The sequence below is a fragment of the Dufourea novaeangliae genome, unplaced genomic scaffold (assembly GCF_001272555.1).
Source record: "Dufourea novaeangliae isolate 0120121106 unplaced genomic scaffold, ASM127255v1 scaffold14, whole genome shotgun sequence".
NCBI lineage: Eukaryota > Metazoa > Arthropoda > Insecta > Hymenoptera > Halictidae > Dufourea > Dufourea novaeangliae.
In genome coordinates, this window is record NW_015373890.1 from 968,447 (window position 1) to 992,267 (window position 23,821).

Genomic DNA, 23,821 nt, shown 5'->3' on the forward strand with positions numbered 1-23,821 from the left:
AATCGACTCACTTTTAAAATGATTTTTACACCGATGCAACACTAGAAATTAAAAGGTTAAGTAATCCTCAATTTCAAATGAGAGAGTGACTGTAGTCGAAAATAGAAACGAAACATTTTATTATCATATACGACTTCTAGACGAACGTGTATAAATACATAAAATTCGCAATCAAAAGTTAACTTTTCCAATATCACTACAAGACAAACCACCAATTATACCGCCAACCTTAACCACACCATAGTCCATCATTCTCTATTCCGAGAAAAACAACCCCCACAGCCTTCTTTATCACACACAATTCCCTCAGCACCTGTCCAACTTCTCCGAGCCATTCTCATCGGAAGATTTACACCACGAACGCCTTATACATCAACCTCCAACATCTCACCGCGAGAGGTTGCGCATTAACCGTTCGAAAAAAAAACTCCCAACTGCAATCCCATGATACCCAATCTCCGTTACTGCAACCGACAACCATTAGCTATCGCAGAAATTCCAGGCTCGACACCGTGAAACACCTGTGTCTACCCGCGGAACGATTAACCGCCGACAAAAAGGCCGATTAGTGGCTCGATAATCGACCATGTATCCGCGGGCACGGGTGGAGGTTCAAACTTGGCGAGCCGATTGTGTTTTCGCCAACATTTAGCGTGCTCGTAAAATCGTTCGAGTGCAAACGTTGCGATAAAAGCACAGATAATGATATCGAGGGAGGTTCAGTACCGTGCAATGTACAATTCACCTCCGAAATACTTCTGACTTTCTTTTATTGTTGACAACAGATTAGGAACAGTAGAATTATTTTCGAATATTCGAAACATTAAACATGACTTATGGGCTCTGGAACCTGTGTACACTACCAGCCAAAATTATGGGCCTAGAATTTATGAATGATGGAACAGTAAGTCATTATTCTATTATGATATAATGAAAGTTACGATATAGCACGCAACTTTCATCAAATCTTTGTAGAATAATATTTTTCTCTTTCTTTAATTATCATACCTGTTCCCATACTTTTGGCCGATAGTGTATGTATATGTGCTGGTGATCATGAAAGTCGTCTGTGAGATAAAAATCGAGAAAAATTAAACTTAATACTTATTTGGTGTTACGTCGATTTACCTGACAAAAATATGGAAGCATTTTAGCAAAATATTCCATCGACCTGAGAAGGTGAATGAACTTGACAAATTTTTGACTGCCTCCAAAACCTGACTAGCACTGTATACACCCCTAAATGAAGATGATATTTCAATGGCCATTATATTTTTAAATATTTGTGTCTAGTACCTAACGTGCTTAAATAACACCTCTACTTTTTGTGTACTTCCCATTTATTCAAAACAAACCATTTCAAAGGTCGAAATAATTTCATTCAAAGGGACACGAACTTGAACGAATAAGTGACACGAGAACAGGGTTAACCAATCGGACACCACGTTCTTTTCGCATTCCTTTCCCCTAGACTTCTTTCCAACTCTGCGTAATACCTGCGACCGCGGGGGGTGAACGCGGCGGTGCACGAGCCAGGGACAAGAAGGGGGTGTCGCGGGGGCGACAGAGAGGGAAGAGCGCCTGGCCTGTCGTCGCGGCGGCATCAGTCGCCGGCACCGCGCGATACCCTACGCTCTAAAGATCTCACGGTCCCGGTCCAGTTTCTTCGATCGTTCCGCAATAGCCACTCGATCATCGTGAATCTATCCAGCGATTCCTCTGTGACACATCATATCCGACGACGGAATTGTTCTCTGGCTATCTCGCGGAACAGTTTCTCTGGGAAATATTGAAGCTCGAAGTGGAGGAGCGAATAATCGTCGTTTTGAGAAGTAAACCACATCATTGACAGTTCAGCAAGTAAACGTGTTGTTAATATTAGTTTCGTTATTTATGTTGGAGGATACGTTGGACTGTACGCTGGTTTATTTTCCAAGACCTTGAGAGTTTGGTTGTGTCTTTCTGTTGGCGCAACAAGTATTCGTTACTATGTATTTCCTGTGTGTTGCTTTGATAGCAGATATGATATTGAATTGTACATTGGTTAGTTGAAAAATTGTGGCGTTTTGATGAAAGTATCTTTTGATCGAGTTTAGATTGTATTATGTTGAGCTAGCTGTAGGGTATTTAATTGAGACCAGATTGAGTTGAAATTTAAACTTAGATTCTAAATAATTTTTTCTGGTATAATTGGATGTATTCAGATTTGATTGATTACGGTGGTCTTCGTGGTTGTTCTTGATAAATGCATCTCTGGAAAGAAATCGTACCCTCGTGTCCAAGAATACAGAATACACAATTGAAAGCATTGAGAAATTGTGATTAAATGAATTTCAAACTTTTTTTCTCAAACTACCCCAACTTCTTGTGATATTTACAATGTCCGTTCACGAAATAAATTAACGTCGTAAAAACAACTAAATGAAATTCATACTATCGCCCGGATTAACTTTCTCCGCAGTTTCATTTCATTTATTAAAACGAATAAATGAAAACGAATTCGTAAAAGGGCAGGATTTCTCCGAGTAAGTCGTCAATTACTGTTTTAACCGAATTCCAATCATATTAACTCGATAATAACACCATTAATAACTTTTCACGCAAGAAAGATGTCCCTCGGTTCGATTTCACGCGTGAATACTCTTTGCGCGATCTTGTCGCGATGCGTTCGATGATAAATTTGGCGATAAATTGCCTCTTGGTTTATGCAATCCACGGTTAACTTTCTACGGTCAAATAAAATAATAAACTGCTATAAAAAAAGCGTATACATTTCTCAAAAAAAATCAGATATATTTTATACGTAGGTACTCTTTTAATAATTACATTGCGTGCGATAAATTTCAAGATACAGGACACATAACCTTACGCCGTTACTTTGGCAATAATATCGTAGCTACCATTGAAAATGAATGATTGATCATTACTCACTTCGAACATTCAACATATCATCTCATGTATCTCTTAAATTACTGAACAAATAATACCTATTAGAAATAGATTTCGTGTAATTACTTTCAGAGGCAAATCGTATTTCTGCTTTACACTTCCTGAAGACAATTGGAGAACATATACATGGTGATTCACCTACTCTGCCGTCTAAATTACTTATAAACTTTTTGTTATATAACAAAATGTTTGAAACTTAAAATTATATGTCATAGAACTCTACATTTTAAACAACTTTTCCCTCTACATGGTAGCACTGATTGGGTTTAGTTTCCGAGATATTTACAGCTAAAATTGCGAAAAGCATTTTTTCATATAACAAGCAGTTTGCAAGTAATTTAAGTGTTAGCGTTAAATGAATCACCCTGTATAGTTATGCAACAATAAATCTCAATTGTTCATAACATATACGTCGTGGAGCGTACTCTAGCTGGTTTTCCGTTTACGTCAATTGGATTATTTGTTCAGTATCCGGTCCCCGGTGATCATCGTAACGGTGACTTGTTAAACAGTTTCGACGCGTCGGCCTGTCCAAGTGCCTCTCGGTACTAAATCGCAGAAGTGTTCACCAACCACGGGACGTGATAAATCGTCGGTGGCGGACAATGAGCCGCGAATTTATTAAAATCGAAAACGTTACACGGCTCCACCCCCTCGTGCATTAACGTTCTGCAGGCTGGTTCGATGCCGTAACACAAAAGATCCGCCGCCGCGACCCGATGAAATTTATAATGGTTCGTTTCGCAATGGCCCGAGCACCACCGTTAATTCATCTTTACAACTTTCCACGAAAAGTATCCTCGATGGTGTATTACGTAAAACTCTGGATCACCCTGGGGTCTTTACTGATTTCATTTCGTCCCGTTGATGACGCATCAAAACGCCCCTGACAAGGTGAACTAACCGATTTGGACCGCTGATTGACAAGAATTTGACAAATTACAGAATGATTGAAGAGCGTTTACGAGAGACAAAATTTCTGAAGTTCTCGAGAGTATTTTTGTCGTTTGGTGAACTGTCTTGTAAATGAATCTTTAACGAGTTCTTTATAGACTAAAACCTTCATTTCTTTCAAACATCTCTAGATGGTTTACTGACGATAGTTAAGAAAAATTACAATAGTTTTATTACGTATAATAACTTTCTAAAGTCAATTATTGTACATAAACTGTGACAAAAGTAAACAAGTTGCCAAATGCCAACGAATGAGAAATGGCATTGAACGCTTTGAAAATATTAAAACATAGACAAAAGTACAAGATAATATATTTTTCATAATTGTTAAATAATTTGAGGATAAAAGGGTTAACGATCTCACCTAAGAATCATGTGCAGAACCCTGAAGGTACAAAAGGAATAGCTTGCAAACAAATCTTACGATCTGAAAACGAATATTGCGGGAACAAGTACTTTTCATAACTTTTTAAAGTAGATTATCTTTGTTATTTATGTAACTATTATTCTATTAGCCATCTCGTAGTATTGTTTGAACCTACAAGCAAAGATTCACAGTACGTGCTTCTGAACAATCCCTTAGAATAGCAGATATTAATGTCGGTAATAAATTCACTATTGTTAGCACGGAACAGTGATCCTCATTTATCATTACTAAAATAGTGTCCCTTGAAACATTAGCGAGCCCCACTGGACCACCGGCTCACTGTAAATCATTGTCATCGATCTAGGTGAGAATCGATGTTCCCCATTAAAAGTGGCGATAAATTCCGACGAATGTTTATGCCAATACACACTCATAACAAAGAACGCGCCTAATACTTCCGCTTATATTTTTAGACAAGATTGCGACCAACAGAATACACGCTAAATCTGCTCAACAATTGAGGTGTCCAGTGCAAGAGGGAGCTATGCCACAAAATATTGAAAAATGAGACTTTTATTAATTCTGGCACCTCTCGGTTGTTCTCAATTAACTTATAACTATTTACGTGGCAAATCCCTGCCTGTTTTATGACAGTATACACAGGGTAAGCCAATAAGAGGTAATATCAAAAATAACTCGTTACCTTTTGATTATATTAAAAAACGTTTTAATGAATTATGTAGTATTTTAAGGGATGCATCGGTTGGATACAATTTCATTCGGTAACGAGTTATTTTAGATAGTAGTTATTATTGACTCATCCTGTATATAGGGTGCCTCAGATTTTAACGGCAAAACTTTATCAGCTTATTTTATGAGTGCAGGTAATCCCTCGATTACCCACCGCCTTGCACCAAGTCTATAATCTGACAACCTCCACCTAAAACGAACTAGTCGATTAAGGGGGAACATCACTGTCATGGCCGAGAAAACAAGCCTCTTTTAAGAATTTTTTTCATGAATAATTTACAGTTTCCACGTAAAACTTTTATTACCCAGTTTTAATATAATGACATAAGGGATTTAAAAAAATAATTAATAGAAAAACATATAAAAATTTTAACCTTTTCGGTGCGGTAGATATACAGGCTATATTAATCTTCTATACCCCACACAAAAAAATAGACCTATGACGTAATGTGTAACTTTGGAACAACAGCTCTGAAATCAAATGTAAAAAACTTTTTATTAACTATACGAGATTAGTTTCCGTTACACGTACAGATTTGAAAAAAAAAATTGTTCCTGCAAATATGACGCGCTTTCAAAATTTCAAGCCGATTGAATAAATATTGACAGAATTATCGTACACGCCAATTAGAAAAATGACTACGGACTTAAACTTAAAAAAAAAATGCATTCAAAAGAGGTCGATTTTTTCGTAAGTTTCACAGTTAAGTTCCCCCTTAATTACCCATCGAAAGAATCCACGAGGAACACCAATCACCCAAATTGACTCATAAAACACGAAGAGCAATTATTAAAAGACCTCAAAAATTCCCCCATCAGACAAATCTCTCGACCTCTCGAGATTCACTGTCCGTGGAGGTAGCTCTCGAGCATCATCCCACGCCAAATTCCTGGCACGCGTAGCGGAAATACGTCCGGGATAAAACGTGTCGCTTCGCGGACTACGGAAAAGAAGGTTACCACTCCGGCGGACGCGAGGACAGAAGATTGTCGCGTTAACGGATAGAAACGCGGGAAAAGGGCGGCCGTTGCCTGCCGGAGGTTCGGCAGCATGCTTCTGACGAATCCGGGCGATCGTCGGTCGAACGACCGGCGAACATTCGCGCGAAGATCGCCACGTGCGAGACGATCGAACGCGTACGACACGGGCACGTAGTTTGCCCGAAGGCGAGCCGAAGTGTGCGTGTGATGTCGATATCGCGAGCGCGATCCTGGCCGCTTCTGGACCCCAGAGCGAAACGGATCATCAGCACCGAGACCGGAAACGTGGACGGTCCAACGAGGAGTGGGAAGAAAGGTCGTCGGGAGGAGGTGAACCGTCAGAAGAACTGTCGTCCACACGGCGGCAGTCCTCAGGTCCAGGCACGAAGACTTCTGACCAGGCATTATTACCCAGAGGGAGGCTGGGGATGGGTAGTGACAGTCGTCAGCGCTCTGGTGCATCTGTTGGGACCCGGTTTGCAACTGTCGATCCCGGCGACCCTAGCTCTGCCGGCCGCCGTCAAGTTTTATCACCATCCGTTGCACACCGCCGGTAAGTTTCTGAATACTGCCCACCGTGTATACGTGTCGTTCGCAGCCGGATACTGTTTCAGGGAGTTGATGAAATTCGGATGTGAACACGGGCGATGGGGTGAGCTCGGTCAGAGTTGGGTAGCAAGCAGTTTTAGGTGTCTGGCGGAGACGTTGGTTGGAATTGTTGTTCCGAGGGCTCTTATCGGGGATTTTAGAGGGTACTTGTGTAGGGAATAAGTTTGGGGATGCATTAAGTAGGGCGAACGCGACTAATATCGTCAAGTCAAGTCGTTGTTAACCTTTTAGCTATAGTGAGATTAAATGCTGAGCGGCTTTTCTGTACAGCGAGCTGTGTCACGAACTTCGTAAAAACGACATTGGCAACGAAATCGTGTCGAAGCTGATACGATGGTTTTTCAAAATTAATGCCGATATGCACGTGGATTCAAATGCCAGAAATTTAATGAAATTACGTTCTATTCTTTTATTTCATATGTAAAAACGTTTCAAACACGATAAAAAGTAAATTGACAGGTTATTGATACCTTTGTATCTAATTAGTCTTGGATGGAAAATAATTTTTATGTTTCGTGCATGGCCGGCTAGAACTGCTAAATGTCGAAAGATTTTCAATCGCGACTGGAAATTTATTTAAAAAAAATTATCATAAATAAGGACACGTAATATTGCCATGTGAAAAATATTGATTATCCCTTGAAAATTAGACGAAGAATTGTTTCGTTGGTGCAAAGTTCAGAGTTAACCGCAACCGTAGACTGTTTCTTTTACAAAGATTCAGTATTGGGTAATAGTGTGTCATCATGTACGTTTAATTTCAACCACGGTGTTGTATAAAACTGTTTATAACGGAATTCCCGATTTGTAATCGTCGAAAACTTAATTTCGGCAGCAGAATTCCTTCACATTCGAAATTTAGTATATACATTACGGTATTTCCGGTAACACCGTGCAGTAACCGACGTAAATTATACTTTAGTAGAATATTAGTTTCACTCTAATGACAAATGGCATCAACAAACGTTTAATTAGAGGTTAACGCTGGCCTGTTCCACCGCCAAGAAACGTTTGATGGCCAAAGATGAAAGGGAACAGCACCTCTTTGGGCGAGTTCGCGGCTCGGTTTAATAGTCATATCGAAAATTGACGAGAAGCAGATGGTTTCGCCGGTTATGCAACAGACCGCCCGAAAGTTCGTCGAAGCTTTCGAGCGCTGCTTCCTATCGAAGCCCCCGCCCTTTTAATTGGGGAAATGTCGAGCCATCGGTACAGCTTCGTAAAAGCGTTTGGCGGACAGCTGGGAAACGGTAGTGGATTTTCAGTTCCGATGCCACCCGAGGATATTACTCCGGGAACTTTAGCAACACTGGAAGATTAAACACGAGTTCGTGAAACCACGGCTGCATCGCTGATTAGTTGGGGAATTTAATTAAAATTATTAATGAAACTTACGATTCGTAAAAGTCGAAATCAGCCGTAAAAGTTGAAACTCAAATTAGAATTTCATTCCAGTTCAATTTTAATTTATACATCCGGAGGATGTTACTTTAAAACTTGAACTAACCAACTATATTTTGGCATTTATTTTTCTGATCATCGAATATCTTTCGATTTATGTATCATTTTAGACCTTAAAGAAATCGTGATGTTCAAGATAAATACAACAATTTTGGGCATGAAAACACGTTGACAGTTATCGATTCCGGCGTCTGATCTACGCCGTTAAACCAATAAAAGTTTCAGCCGTTTTACCCCTTAACGATCACTGACAATATTTCTTTACCGATTTGTCTTCCGTCCGTTTCTTTGCGCTCTTCTTTCCAGGTACTTTCAAAGACAACATGTGATAGGAGAGTTTTTATGTGTCGAACTTGCGGCGACAGTTATATGAAAGGCATTTATCACAATTCTCTCGAACACGATCGGTCTTATTAGCGCCCCCATTTTGGTATCAATCAGTACACCTGTCGGCGAGGATCAGCCTTTGTTCTGTAACTAATATTGCATCGATCGCGGGAAGGCTTTAGGTTAGTTAGACTCGTGAAACTCGTTACTTTCTCTTTAAGCTCTGATCTAGTTTTTCGTTGCTCCACTTACCGACAAACGACGGAAACGTTGTGTTTTAACAGAATCATCTGCACAACACACGAGTATCTTTAATGTAAATTCTGTGGTGGTGCTTTGTGACCGGAATATTAAGAATGCAATCTTTCTAGTGTTTCTAAGAATAAGCAGTAACTATTCATAAAATGCTTCGTAGCCCGAGGTGATTTTCATAACTGGCTGTGTTCGTGACTAGCATTTGATATTATATCAAACGATGATGACATCGTGTTATCGTGTGAGATCTAGGGAATTTTTACGATTTCGAAACTGTATTACCGACTCGACAGACCGAATATCATAGCGCACTCTACGTTTAAATCCGGTACAACATCTTGGGAAAGGAGACGGTCGATATTTGAGGAAAAAATTATTCAGGACAAACTTTTTTATCGTATCTATTGATCAAATGTATTAGAGGAAATTAATTGGGACCGTTTTGGACAATCTCGATATTTCAGCGCGCTTTATTTGTCTTTGACCTCCACGATTCTTTGTGTTCTCTTCCTTTTGAAGAAACATTTATTGATACCCGTCAGGAAAGGCATCGGTCATGTTTGCAAAAAAGATACCACATGATAGAAAAATATAACAGACAAAAACTTTTACTGGTTAACTTCTAGAAGGAGTGCAAATATAAATAAAGCGCAAATATTAGCTTACATGCAGCAAGCCAATTTAATTATATTCAATACAGTTTTATTTTTATTCTTTTTATCAGTCTTAAAATACTAGTATGATTCATAATTATTGACTCACTTCGCAGTGTCGGTTACGTGATATTTATATATCAATATTTATGAATCATCCTAATATTAATTCACGGTGATTAAATGATAATAGAATAAAAATTGTCGACTATAATGAATATGAAATAACGTTGTGTTTAATGTACCAATAAAGTATAACGATTCCTGTATTTAGAGAAATGGAATAGAGGAACGTCACCAACTATTATTCAATTGGTAGTGTAGTCGTAAACTTTTGCAGGGGATCTGGAGCGATCGATTCCTAGGATTATCAGTGTTTCGAACCGTCGCACGCCATCTTGACGGGTAATATTTGCCAGCCGGTTCCTTTCTCAACGTACCACGAGGGTATTCGTCGGACTATCCGTAAACATTTATCGAATGATCTGGTCCTTTTTGACCCTACTATTACATTGATATGTAATCGTAAATATGTTTCGATATACCCTACGTGGAAAGTTAAGAGAAAATTCACAATCTGACACAGTGTAGATTTACAAAGAACATAGACATTTACATTATGAAGATTTATTTCAAAAGATAACAATTTTAAAACTAAATTATGGTACATTGTAAAAATAATACAATACTTCTGAAACTTTAAACGCGTTTTTCTTGAAATCATGTTTTTCACACTGGCCTACAAGATAACTCACGAAATAATTAACTGATTTACTTAATACTTTGGCTCCTTATAGTACACATGTTATTGAAGGATAAACTTAATAAATTAACAAAATATATACCAAATAATAATTTTTTCTTTACTTTCGATGAAACCAGAACTGCCGTCATTGTAAACGCAAATTTTCGCGTTCTCTTTCTTCGCAGACTTGAATTTGAGGATATTCCACATGGAATACCTATTAATTACGTTAAAATTAATAGAACGTACAATTAAATTAATAAAAACAAATGCCAATTAATAGTTCAATAGTGCCTTAACAAATACACAAAGTTTCAAAAGGTTCGGTTTATCCTGTTTTGTACAAATAACTTTATTCCAAAGCGTTATACTGGTCTGAGACCCCTGAGACATAAATTTCATCGATCCTCATGCACATCGTATTACTACACGTACATAAATTCCCAAGCTTTACACCGATTGATACGGAACATTGAAGGGTAATCGGATCCCAATCATAACGCTTGAATGCGCACACAGTCGCGGGCCAATCACTGCCTCCTACGTGTTAACATCGAAATTGCGAAGTGAATACGGAATTTACACCCGTATGTTTATAGCGCCTTCTGCCGCGTTATAGAGGCGTACACGTAATGCCCCGCGCGATGATACACGCTGTACGACGGTAGGAGGGTAAACGCGCGTTCAACGAATCCATATATTCCGGCGGAAACGAGAAAATAACGTCGGCGGAAGAGGGGCTACAATGGGCCGGGATTTAGAGAGAAAGGGGAGGAGGGTGGCCAAGGGGTGTGCCGTGAAAGCCGCTGCGAGACGAAAAGGGCTTCCCGGCAGAAATGAAAAAGTTAAGATCATCACCGGCCATTCAACCGTCCACTTTCGGGCCTGATAAAATTACCCGTTCCCCAGTTGCGCTTATAATTATATAATACCGTAAAGACGGGGGCGCGCGCGATGCAGAAGACCGCATGAGACGATACGCACGGCCGAGAGAGCAGATTAAACTAGAGATAGTTTCCGGGATAGTTCAACGAACAGCTTTCGTCTGGGGTGACGTCTCGTTTTAGGGTTTGGACTTATTGCGGTGCCGGACGAATTGGAAGGAATTACGGGCGACGGCGCTCGGGGAATATCAGCCGGACAGCGAGGTGATGATAACGGAAATGTTTGCTTTAGTATTGAAGGAGAAGATAGTTTGAAAATTTTTATTTTTAGACGAACTGCGTCTAGTGGTCGGTCTGATACCGATAGACGTTGATGATATTCGAGGAATTCGATACCGGAGTACTCGGTGGGAAGTATCGAAAGGTATCGTAACTTTGTATCAATTTTTAATACCGTTACTTCTTGGAGCGATACCAAATCATACACGTATTATCTGTTTGATGCTCCACGAAGAGATTGATACTAGGAGTTGAATCAATTCTAGGTAATAACACTTAGAACTCTGTAGAATTACAATTCCCTACAGATCGAGTAAATTATAATATCCAAGATAATCAATTTTCTGTTTCCTTATATACAATATTATAACAATAAATACCCTACTACGGCAAGAAAATGTTCAGTGACGAGAGGCTACAGGCGGTAGTGAAATCTTCTCAGACTGATTTACAGTGGGTAATCTAATTATTAGATCCAGAGTGCGATAAATTAGATTTTTTTGTGCTCTTATAAAAATAAACTCACAATATCAAGGTTCTTACACTGGAAAATTGTTAAGCAATTATTCAGTAAAAACAAGCTTATGTAATTACAAAAAATATACGGTGAAAATTGTAAAATCGTCACATTATGCAGATGGCATAAATAATTCTAATCGCACTGTCATCCCAAGATTATTCTTTGTTCTCCCAGAAGTAGCCAAGAAATTATTAAAACACCCTGAACTCTCTATTCATCGCATCTGGGTAAATAAATACGATGGTCCGAAGTGAATACTTCACAGAGAATTCTCCACTTTTGCTCCGATATTAAATTTCATAATCTTTCAAATGAGTTTCGATTAATTTGAAAAACGATAAGACGATAGCGGGAACATGCTGTAAACCACGTGAAGTGTCTGAAAGAATGATCAGGAAGGGGTGGGGGGGGGGGCTTAGAAAAAAGAGAGAGGGATTCCTCCGGCTTCGGTTGATCCGGCCGACTCCAGAAGCGCAGCTGTCGTAGACAGCCGCACGATTCTTGGCCGTCTCCGCGGTTCTCGGCCAGTTTGCGTGCTGAGCGTGCCGCGAACGGTTCGCTTCCCCTTGCGCGACTCGTGTGTCCTCGACGGTCTTTTAGATCGAGACCGAGATATCGTCTACCTGTACCTGAATCGCACAGTGGCCTGTACGACAGTGGCCACCGAAATCGCAAACCAGCAGGGTTCGTGCGACCTTTTCTCGACCGTTTTCACGATCTGCTTCCGTCTTCTGTCGCGAACAGTGTCGCACATGTGAGAAACGAGGCTCTCTAACGAATAAAAATTTTCAGACTGTATCATCATCCCGTATTACTACTTCACAACATAATCGTATTACGATCGTGTTCGAATTAAATGAAATTAATTAGAGAACAATGAATATATAACAGAAAAATGAAAGGAAAGTAGTGTAAGTTGAAAAAGTAATTGTTGATTTATCATTGAAGTGGGGAGGGATAAAATGAATAAATCCTTAAGCTCCAGTCATCGTCGTTTCATCAAGGGCTGGAAGATCCCGGGCTTAATGACACGCCAATTAAACACGTAAATCGAACGACATGATTTAATCCATAAATCTCACAGCTGCCGCCGACGACAACGGCGAGCAAACGAAGCAGGGATCTCTTGGTGGAAAGGAAATGGAAGAGCCGGAGGAGACAGAGGAAGCAGAGAAACGACGACGCGGACGGCGTAGACGACGAAGAAGAGGACGCGAAGTTGAGGAACGTCTATGAGAGACCCGGAATATGGCTGCGACTAGCGTTGATTCGGAAATCTACGATGACCAAACGACAGCCAAGGGATCATCGAACAGTGTACCAGAGTATCGAACCCTTGATAAAAATGACGGAACGGACAGATACATCGTCGTCAAGGATCACGAGGTATCGAACAACGATCCAAGTGTTCCGAGCGGAGTCAATACGTTGCTCTATCATCATCCGAACAGAAAAATCACGATCGACGATGATAACAAAACGAAGGACAAAAGGACCATCGAACCTGCTGACCAGTCGGAAAGTTCCAGCACAGAGAGCAAGGATCGCAACATCTCGGATGATGACGCGTACAAGTCGCCTGACCGAAAGCGTCTCAGCGTCGGCTTTAGGATCGATGACGGGGTACAGATTAGCAGACCAGGGGACACAGTATCCGCCGAGAACCAGGGACACGAAACATCGATCCCAGCCGGGGTTATCTACGAATTAGTCGGCTCCAGCACGCCACATCGTGGATCGAGGGACACGATCCTCGGGGTGGATCACGGGGATTCGCGTTGCTCCGGTCGTGTACCCTTGAACCACGTGAATCTGATCATCGATACGGTGGACGGCACGGAGAAGAACTTCTTCGGGCCCACTCAAACGAAAGTACCTCGTAAACTCGTTGATTCTCTTAAAGACTGCACGGCCAGGTTGGCCGTAAAGGGACACGAGGACGACGAAGTCGAGAAACGGACACGTCGGCCGACGAATCAGGAGGCTGGTCGCGTAGCCGAATCGAGATCCACGAACGACGCAGCAGCCATTCAGCGAGCGAAGCGACAGATCAGCCGGCCGAAGTGCGAAAATTGCGGTGAGCCGCACTTACCGCAGGACAGGCAGCTTTATCTGCAAAGGTACGCCGGCGGTTATCTGGACGGCGAGGGGTACGAGGATAAAGATGGACGCGGTGGGATGAGACACGAGACACCCGCGTTGCTCTATCGTAGCAGATCGTTGCCGCGGTTGTCGGTGCACGACAGCGGTGTCGCGTGCAGCGGAAACGAGCAATCGCCCACCGCTGGCCAGCCGCAGAATGTCAAGCAATTGGTCGCCGATTTCAAGCAGCTGCACACGCTGAAACAACACTATTATCCGGAAGGGGGTTGGGGATGGGTCGTGGTGGTCGTTGGGGTGCTGGTACAGGTGCTGTCGCACGGGATACACGGGGCGAACGGGGTGTTTCTGCAGCAGGTGACTGGGATGTTCGGACATCACGAGTACCTGGATTCAGGTTAGTCGACGTAGTGGTATCTGTTGTTTGTTCAACAGGATGAGACAGTAGGAATAAACGAAATATTCATGTGCTAAGGCCGGCTATTGGATGGTAACTGTCTATGTCCCTGCTCCATGTTAATTGTCATCTCCCTTCGTTTAGAGTAACTCGATTAGTTTCGCGTAACGAGTACGAGATTGAGAAAAGTACTTCGTTATTTTTAATCGTATGAAGGTGGAGATTCCTATTTTTATGATAAAATAATACCTCTTGAGTGATTAGTAGACTACGGATGTTTATGCGAATATAGATGTTTATGGACCATTTTACAGAAATTGAAATTTAGAAGGATTTTGTTCTCATTTTTAATGGTTTTGTTAGTTCTAACTGAAGTGAACAACAATTTTTGTTACATACTTTACAGAACTGATTTTGTTGTTTAAGCGAAAGTAGGTGTTGAACAAATTTTTATCGATTTTAAGGTTCCTCTTCGATGACGTCATCATTCGCTAACAGTGTTCTTAACATTTTCGTGAATCTATGAATTCCTAGGGTATCTTTTTCTACTTTTTTTCCTGGGATCGATGATACCATTCAATCGTTCCATGGTTAATATCAAGTTAATGTGAGTGTTTTGGCAAAGAAATTACTTTTTTCGACTCTTCGATAAGGTCATCGTTCACTAACAATATTCTTAACATCTTCTTGAAAGCATGAACTTTTAGGGAACCTTGTTCTATTTTTTTACTGTGATCGAAATTCAATCATTCCATGGTTAATATTAATTTAATGTTAGTGTTTTGACAAATAAATGAATTTTTCTTTCGATCAATCGACGTGCTAAATTGTAATTCTAGATCACTGTGTGACGCTGTCAGATATATGTCGGTTTTTTCGCATAAAATTCTGCCTAACTCTGCTCCAGAGAGATCCTTAATCCCTCAGGAGTACACCGCTCGCGAAGTAGCGGTTCAACGACGCGTCGCCTCGCCCCGTTCATCCCCGTTGGAGAATTAAACGGGCGGTGAGAACGTGTCGCGTATAATTAGCGCGATTCATAACCCGTTTATTGGCGGCAGATGCAAGAATATTCGACGACACTCGCGTACAGTTGGCTGTCCGCCAGTACGCGTCACACGATCGCATCAGCTCGCGTTCCACGCGAGAAAAACCGAGAAACTGTCGCGCGGACAAAGCGGTCGTAGCACTGGCCAACGAGGTGAAAGATGCATCGCGATTTTACCCTCGTTTCACGCGAGCAGATACGCGGACTTTAATTTTACCGACGGTTCCCACGGTCGCACAGTGTAACGAAATAGGAAAATATCGACCAAAATTAATAACTCGTTTATCTTCACATATAAATTTATTAATAGGAAAATTGAAATCGGTGAACCTCGGTTTAATGCTTCTCTAACCCTTTAACCGTTTATGATACATGTAAACCTTTTATAAAAAAAAAAATCCTGACAAATTTCATGGAGCAACTTTAAGATTCCATGGCGTGAAATATTTTGCATACTGCAGAAGACTCTGGTTTCAGAAATATAGCTCTGAGAATAAGACCGTACCAACGTGTCTGTTCATTACCGACCGTTTCTACTTATTCCAACCAGACGAGTACGCGTTCACAGATAAATGTTCGAAATCGATTTTCTCGTAATCTGAGAATCTCGTAACACAGCCTCATATAAAATCATTTTCTTTTCCAAAAGGAACCTCTCTTTAGTCGTCCCACGATTTCGAATGTACGAGAAAAATCCGATAACATCAAGTGTAAGTTCATATCTACAGTACGATGAAAGCTCTTTTATAAATGAATTTCCAACTTAGAGATTGGACATCTGGTTTGAAAATCCATCTGTTCAGGAATTACTTTGATTTCAACTTTAATCTGATCTGTAACAAATCGTTTCTATTAATAATCGTCTTCGTTAATTCTGTCACGCCTCGTACACGCTGGTTGAAAATTAAAGTTAGAGAAGAGGTGTATCGCTGCTCTCGCGTTGTTTTATCGATCCCGTTCGTTACGCGAACCGATGGCTGATCAAACTCTCGTGCACGCAAATGGACATTCGAAACGGTAGATCGTTGCATGTACATTATCCTACACGCAACACCAACACAGATATCGTCCCGCGGCTGTATTGTATCGGCACGTTCCACTTTTAGAACTACGCCCGGAGGTCCTCGGTTTATGGGCGTTTAATTTCTGAACACGACCGTTTCATTGACACTCGCATATCATACGCTACTTAGTGCATAAAAGAGAACTGAATACATCCGAAACAATTTAATAACAAGAACTTCTAAAGTCTGAGAACTCAGAGTTTTCGTAGAATTTTCTATATTGTACATAATATGAAAATTAACTTTCATTCCCCGTTTAAGTGAAAGGTGATCTGTATTCCAATTAACTGACCGCATATGCGTATGTAAATTCAAGTTCTTAGAAACTGGAATTAATATAGTAATACTTACAGTACGTTTCACAAAAAAAAAAGAAAATTGTAAAGTTGTACAGTGTGTTCTTAGTAACATTTTAAATAACCGATTGAATACTTTTTTTCGTTATTGTTTCGGAAATAGTTGCCATTTACTGTCAATGAAAGATACTCAATTGTCTAGAGATTCTAAAAATCTCCACTAGGTGATGGTAGTAAAAGAAAAATTCAAGTTCGTCTGTGATGTAACAAAGTTCTTATTTTTGACCTGACATGTTACATCAATAGACCTTGAAATGTCCAGGACTCCGCTATAAATAAACATTCGTCTGTGAAACGAGTGGTCTGCAAAAAAATTTGTCTCTGAGACAAGTGGTCTGTAAAAAAAATTCGTCTCTGAGACAAGTGGTCTATAATTAAGGTTTAATATTCCATCAACAATTCCATTACATGAAATACAAAACAAAAGAAGCAATATGAAACTTTATTCTAGTTTCTAGTCTTCCTTAATAATTTCTACGTTTTATAAACATATAAAGTTCACAGTCTAGTCATCAGCAAATCCCGAAAATATTCGTGTATGTTACTTTAAAATTCAATAATCTTCATCAAATAATAAAGAATTATAGCTCTTAACGTCAACCATTTCGAGTCCTGGCGTTAAAAGATTTAATGACAAAGGAAGGTCTTAGGTAGCAAGATGTTAGAAATTATCTACACTTTTTACGTGCCAAAGTTTCTACACGATTCGAGACAATTAAAGACGATCATCGAATTTGCAAAAGTTTGTTACGTAGGATCGTGTTGTAAATCCGAAGTTCATCCAACAGACGAAAATTTTCCAACCCAGTTTACGGGGCATAGTCCGACGTCTGCACGGTAACCACCAGGAAAATCCTATACAGGCTCGCGATCCGGCTGCCTGGTCTAATAATCCTTGGGAAATATTCGCAATTCTAAGGAGATGGCGCGTGGTCTCCCGGTGTTTCTCACATGTGGCCCAGTTATCTCACGAAACGGAAGCACGCGTTCTCTTATCGAAACACGAGCGGCTAAACCGAACTGGAAAACCGACCAGACTATTCAATTTACCATAAAAACGAGTCTGTGAACACTCGCTTGCTCGTATCATTCGTAAACGCAGGTAGCACATTTTCATTCGTGCGTTACGAAAAAGTAGCACATTTCGTATGTCTATCGAAGAACAGCGTGTTTCAGTACGCCACGACAAGAAGCAGGTCTCATCATTTCTTATAAATATTGAAAATCACCTGATCAATAGTCATCATCTGTAAACAAAATTGTCACTGTTCCAAGACTTTTACAAGTAAAATCACATTCATTCTGCAACGAATATTTGTAAAGTGTATTAATAATATTAATGATTTAACTTGTGACTTATAAAGTTGTAAAACATGTTTGATCACAGAAGTCAACATCTCATAACTTGTAAATACACTAATATTATTAATTGGCAAATTTTTGCGCAAGTGGCCCCGAAATCCCCCAAAAAAATCTACACGTAGTTAAACGAATCCATCACATTTCACGCGAAAACCTGTGAATTCCAAGAAACCATAAAGTCGTCGTACGCATTCTAGCCCTCGTTCGGCAATGAACCGAAGTCGTTCACCGATCAAGGTGCAACCACCTTCGGGGAACGGTCGAATAAAGACGAATTGCTCTCTCGATTTCACGTCTGCCACCGTAAGGACCGAATGAGTTGGTCCTCGACGGCAATGAAACGATTCGAGATATAACGTCTAGGTCTGACGTCACCCGGACGGACCTACCGTTGATCCTGTTCCCATTCGAGAGAGTGTTCGTCGCACTGAACGAACATGTATATACACACGGAACAGAAGGTGCGTTCGTAAAGAACACAGATTCGATTCCCGTCTCAGATGGGCCAGATCATTCTCGAGCGATTAGAACGATTCGAATTACTCGATGACGGATGCCAACTTGGCCAATCCAGGACGAATTCATGGAAGTTAGGTCCTCTCGTTAAAGGAAAATCAAACCCTGGAAGATCGATAACATGAATTATGAAACGATCCGGCCATTACTCCCGATTTTTGGCTCTTTTGGCCGATGTTGCGACCCCATTGCGGAAATAATACCGAGTATTTGATTCATCGCAGGCTATTATGGTAAATAGTTGGCCCACGTGAATTTCAATTTTTCGAGATTCTGAGAAACTGGAAATCAGTGGAATTTACACTTTGCAAATGATCAATATTTAGCAGAAATTTTGTACTTGCAAGTAAGCACCATAAGAAAAAAATTGATTCTACATTTCCTACTTATTTTTGCACGTAGAATGACCTCCTATGCGGTGGAACCACCCGTTCCACCCCCACCCTGTTATCTCCTTGCTTCTTCAATTTATACATATTCATAAAGTTTAATTATTTCTGCTACTAATTACCGTAAAACCCGCTTCCTACCTTCCAACCTCATTCCGTGAACAGTATGTATTATAAAGCTTCACCAAAGAAGCCAAGATTAGCTTATCATTTATTTTTTCCGCAAACAAGACGAACAGTGTGAATAAAAATTTCAATTGCAAAAACTTGTCCGATTAGACGAACATCACTAGAACCTGAGTCCTGATGAGATTAACCATCCCCTAATTTGCAAGGGTTCAAGACAAGCTTCCCAGAGCCTCGTTAAAATTGGACCGGATTAAAACGTAACCCTGCTCTCTGTCCCCGACGTTGTTTCTTCCTCGAAATTCACCCCGTCTGGTCAGTCTGTTCTGATCCGATAAGGCGTGAAATACGCGCGCAGTCCTCTTGGAATTTGTCGGACGCGATGAAAACGAGTTCAAAACGCGTGGTTTGGGTGGCGAACCGTAGAACGAAGCGTGGAGAGGATGGGACCGTCGCCCAAGCACGTGATCAAAATTTCCCAAGACCCATTCCCCATCTTTTTTACAGTCCTCCACACACTTTTGTCTCTTTTTTTCCTTTTCTCCACGTCGAAATTTCCGCTTGTTAAGGACGCGGCTTTCGTGCAGTCGCCTCCCAGGGGGGGGGAAGGGGACGGGTTACCGTTCGGGACGAGGATTATTGTAACAGCGCAGATAAAGAAAGGTGGCCTTCGCGGAAGAAAAGAGAATCCCGGGTAAGAGGATTCCGGTATCAGCGACGATGGAACCAGGCTCGTTTCGCGGATGTTAACAATCGTACGGGAATACCCCTGGATCCTGTGCTCGCCGCCCTTCGCATTGGTTACGAATTCAGTTTTTTTCTTCTATTTCGCCCGTCTCGTGGGAATATCTCGACGTGATTCAGGGTGTTACCGCGGCGGAGCATTGTGGCTGATACGGAACTGATTCAAATGAAAATGAGGAATCGACTTTACGGGGTAGGTTGAGGAATGGACGAGTATCATTCTGTCCACATGAAAACCAGTATAAATATATCTTACTGTTGGAATAAACGAGTGATGGGCTACGTACTTATTCAGTTACTCGGTTACTCAATTACTGACTTGGTTACTCTGTTACTTCGTTACTCAGTTACTCAGTTAGTTACTTCGTTACTGAGTAACTCGGTTACTCCATTACTCAATTACTCATCTACTCACTTCGTCTACTGACCTGCTCATCTACTTAACTCGTCTACTGACCTACTCATCTACTTACCTCATCTACTGACCTACTTATCTACTCACCAACTCAATAACTCGCTCACTCAATTACTCACTATGGTTGTAGAGCCAGTAATCCACAATTCTCTAAGTATCGCATGAAAGCAATAGCTACAACAGTTCCGAAAGGATACCACCAACTCTTCAACGAACATACCACTCCTAATCTAAAGTCCAGACAGATCCAAAGAACCGTATATCGACGTTACGAACCGTCAAGTAGCTCCTCAACATTTTAACAACCGGTCGAACTTATTTCCGTTCCCAGCTACTTTCACGGTCGAAAATCGTTGCCCCATTTTCTCCCTGTGTTACATCGTTCCCGGGGCCAACCAACGTTCCATGTACGGTGTACAGGCGTCGTTACTGTCGACTATAAATATCGAGAGCGACGAGGAGGCGCGGCGTGTGTATGTCGTCGATCGGATTCGTTAGAAGTGCATAATTCACGTTGCGGTTGCAAGCGTGACCGACTGCGCTCGCGCGGGCGTTATAAAACAGCGGCCCCGGGGCGGCTCTTCGCTCCCGCAAATTGCCCGCCATAAAGTAATGAGAGATACGAGCTGTGCCGCGCAAAAATACCAGGCGAGGTTGCGTTCGCCGACCGAATCGAGGGTGAGGAGAAACGCGCAACAGCCTCCATCGGGGTGGGGTGGGGGCGAAGGGGGATGCTGGAAGGCAGATTTATCGGAGCAACGAGCATAAAGATGGCGGGAAAGTTGCTTCCGAGCGATGGAACGCGACGATGGAACGCGGGGGGAATCGCGAGGCACGCGTGAAACGCGAGACGACGCGACGATTATTTTCATTTCGTTCGAAACGAGGAAACGCGCAACTTAGGGAAATAATTCGGGCGCTTCGGTGTGAGAGCGAGGGAGTCGATGAGAGAAGGAATCGTTATAAACTGGTACTACTTGGTTTTTACTGGTTTTAAAAGTGAGCCGTCGTTTATGAAAGTCATGTAAGTCGAATTTTGAAAAAAAATATAGGTTGACGCTACTTGGTTTTTACTGGTTTTTATAATTCAACCGTTGTTTTTGGAAGTAATATTAGTCCAATTTGGAGAAAAAAGAGTCGAAGGGTGCAGCATCTGTTACAGCTACAGATAGATGAGTTCTTTTAGTGTTTATAGTAACAAAGTTAATACAATATAATATTCTCGTGAATTAGTAGACGAATATTGGCTGTTAAATGGAATTGCAAAAATGTATGTTTTTTTTTAAACTTACATAACTGTATTTGCGACAAAGACTCAATTTATTTAACTGGTTCGCAACCGTCGTTCACTGAGAGGTAGTTTAAAAAAGACGAAAAATTATTGGGGGAGAAATTGTAAATGGGTAAAGAAATGAGCAGTTACATAGTAAAATTAAATATATCTGGCATCTTAAGGACATAAAACAAGCTTATTAACATTCAACAATATTTTTACACAGGGTAAAATGCAAAACATTAAATATCTCGAAATAAAGGGAAGTGGATTTATACCACTTTCAAAAATAACGGCTCAATTTATAAAATTGTCCCTCCAAAAAACGTATAACATCATTAAACATTCGCAATATGTGATGTGACGTTGGGAAATAATAAGTTTCACACACGAGAATCGTTCGATAACTTTCCCGCGCGTTCGATCAACAAATTAACATCGCCGTTTCGACCGTATTCGGTCGTCCGAACTTGATCTCGCAAATTGAGCAATCGTGAGTATGTTTAACGACGGGAACGTAATTACGGCCCAATCTAATGCAACCGCTATTGCAGCTGCGACTGGCTCCTGTAATTGATTTTAAGGTAATTATTCTGTAATTCCATCTCCACTATCCAGATCATATTTTAGACCTAATAACCGTAGCCCATCGGAGCAATAAACTGCCATTTCCAGATGCTTAAAAAAACCCACCCACAAGAAATAGACCCCTCAAGAACAGAATATAATACCACTCATAAAAGAATACAAACAACAAAACCGAAGAAATTCAATTCAACTAGGAATTCCAAGTCTGAAACCAGTAAATATTAAATTAACTCTGCGCATTCGACCTCGAATTCTACCACACGGTATAAATAATGTATCTAAAACCTATTTACAACTGACAAGCACAAAATTACACCGAAAAATCCTTCGTGGAAGTAAAATGAAATTGTCGTTCAACGGATCGAAACGTTGCTCGAGTCTCGTCTGTCACGTTGTCACCTCCGTTTTTAAACCCCATAAAAAAGTGTGCGTCAAGCATCCTGACGAAGCGACGTCTTGGTCTTCTTTGACAGTTATACGTTTTTCCACGTAGTTGCGGTCAATTTGTTTCCGTTGATTACACTGGCCGACGTCGACCGTAAATAATTATTAATACAGACTTTTCCGTGGTATTTATCAGGTCTGTCCTCACGGGCATAGTTTAAGTTCATTTTGCCCGGTGAAATACCGGAGTTTCCCTCTCGATGCGGGCCCTAGCTGGCCGTAGGTCTTTAAATAAATTGAAACGCATTACGTAGATTACCGTGGTCTTTGTGCATTACTTCCGGTTTACCTTCGTTACTTTCCACTGCGAGCCGGTCCTGTTTACTTCGTCGTCGTTAAAACGGTCGGGTCCACTGTTAATATTCCGGTTGGACGGTTAACGAAGCAATTTTCTAAATACATTGAGCTTTCGGAAATTTCGTTCATTAGGCTTCCAGACGTTTTTTCTGCGAAAGACTTTTTTCCTCAATACAGGTAGACATAATGATTTTGTAGATCTTAATACGCACACAATAAAAAAAAACAAGAGTTTCAAGATGATTGGACAACTTCAATCCTGTATTCTTAACCCTTCGTGAGTAAACTGAGTCATTTATACCAAACCCGAATTTTTTTACTGCTTTAGGCTTTCAAAAAATCTGAAGAAATTCTGGGACATTTATCAGAATCTTTATTACATTATACAATCGTCCGTTGAGTCGTTTGAAACTTTTTTCAATAAAAATAAAACTTCGAAGGAAAGTCCGGGAAAAATGGAATTTTCCTTAGGTCATCGACGACCCAAATTGATTAAGAGTGTTATTATTCTTCGTAATTTATTTCTCTTCTTTCTCCTCATAGACTTATTTTTCTGATTATCTACAAAGTTCACTAAAGTCGAATCCTTTTAATCTAAAAGATATCGAAAAAGACATTGGAATTGCAAAATGATTGTTCTTTACGAAAATTCGGGCCATTGATTTTCGAAATGTAGCTCCGTTGTATCGCATCGTCTCGATGAGCATTCCGCTGGAGTCTGTACGTCAGAATAGAAATCCAAAGGGCAATTCCGAGTATCAAGTGGTCTCTTAAAACGAAAGATTTAGTGGTGGTGTTTAAGAGACCAATCCCATGTCGGACGATACAGTTACAAGTTAATAGCCGGCTGGTACAGCTGATCCAGATCTCGGATCCTGGCGGCACGAATATCTGCCTCGAGCGGTGTTTCACCGTCTCGCCTGGATCTAATAAACGAAAGCGAAGGCGAAAAGTGATCTATAAGGGGC

At 40.8% G+C, this 23,821-nt stretch overlaps 1 protein-coding gene across 1 annotated transcript in view; it reads left to right on the forward strand.

The window, feature by feature from the left end:
• Positions 1-12,982: 12,982 nt before the first annotated feature.
• LOC107185850 overlaps positions 12,983-23,821 on the forward strand; it is a 34,851-nt gene continuing 24,012 nt past the window's right edge. The window contains exon 1 of the mRNA XM_015573625.1: positions 12,983-14,231. Coding sequence (XP_015429111.1) covers positions 12,983-14,231 — 1,249 coding nt within the window. The remainder of the gene's footprint in view (positions 14,232-23,821) is intronic.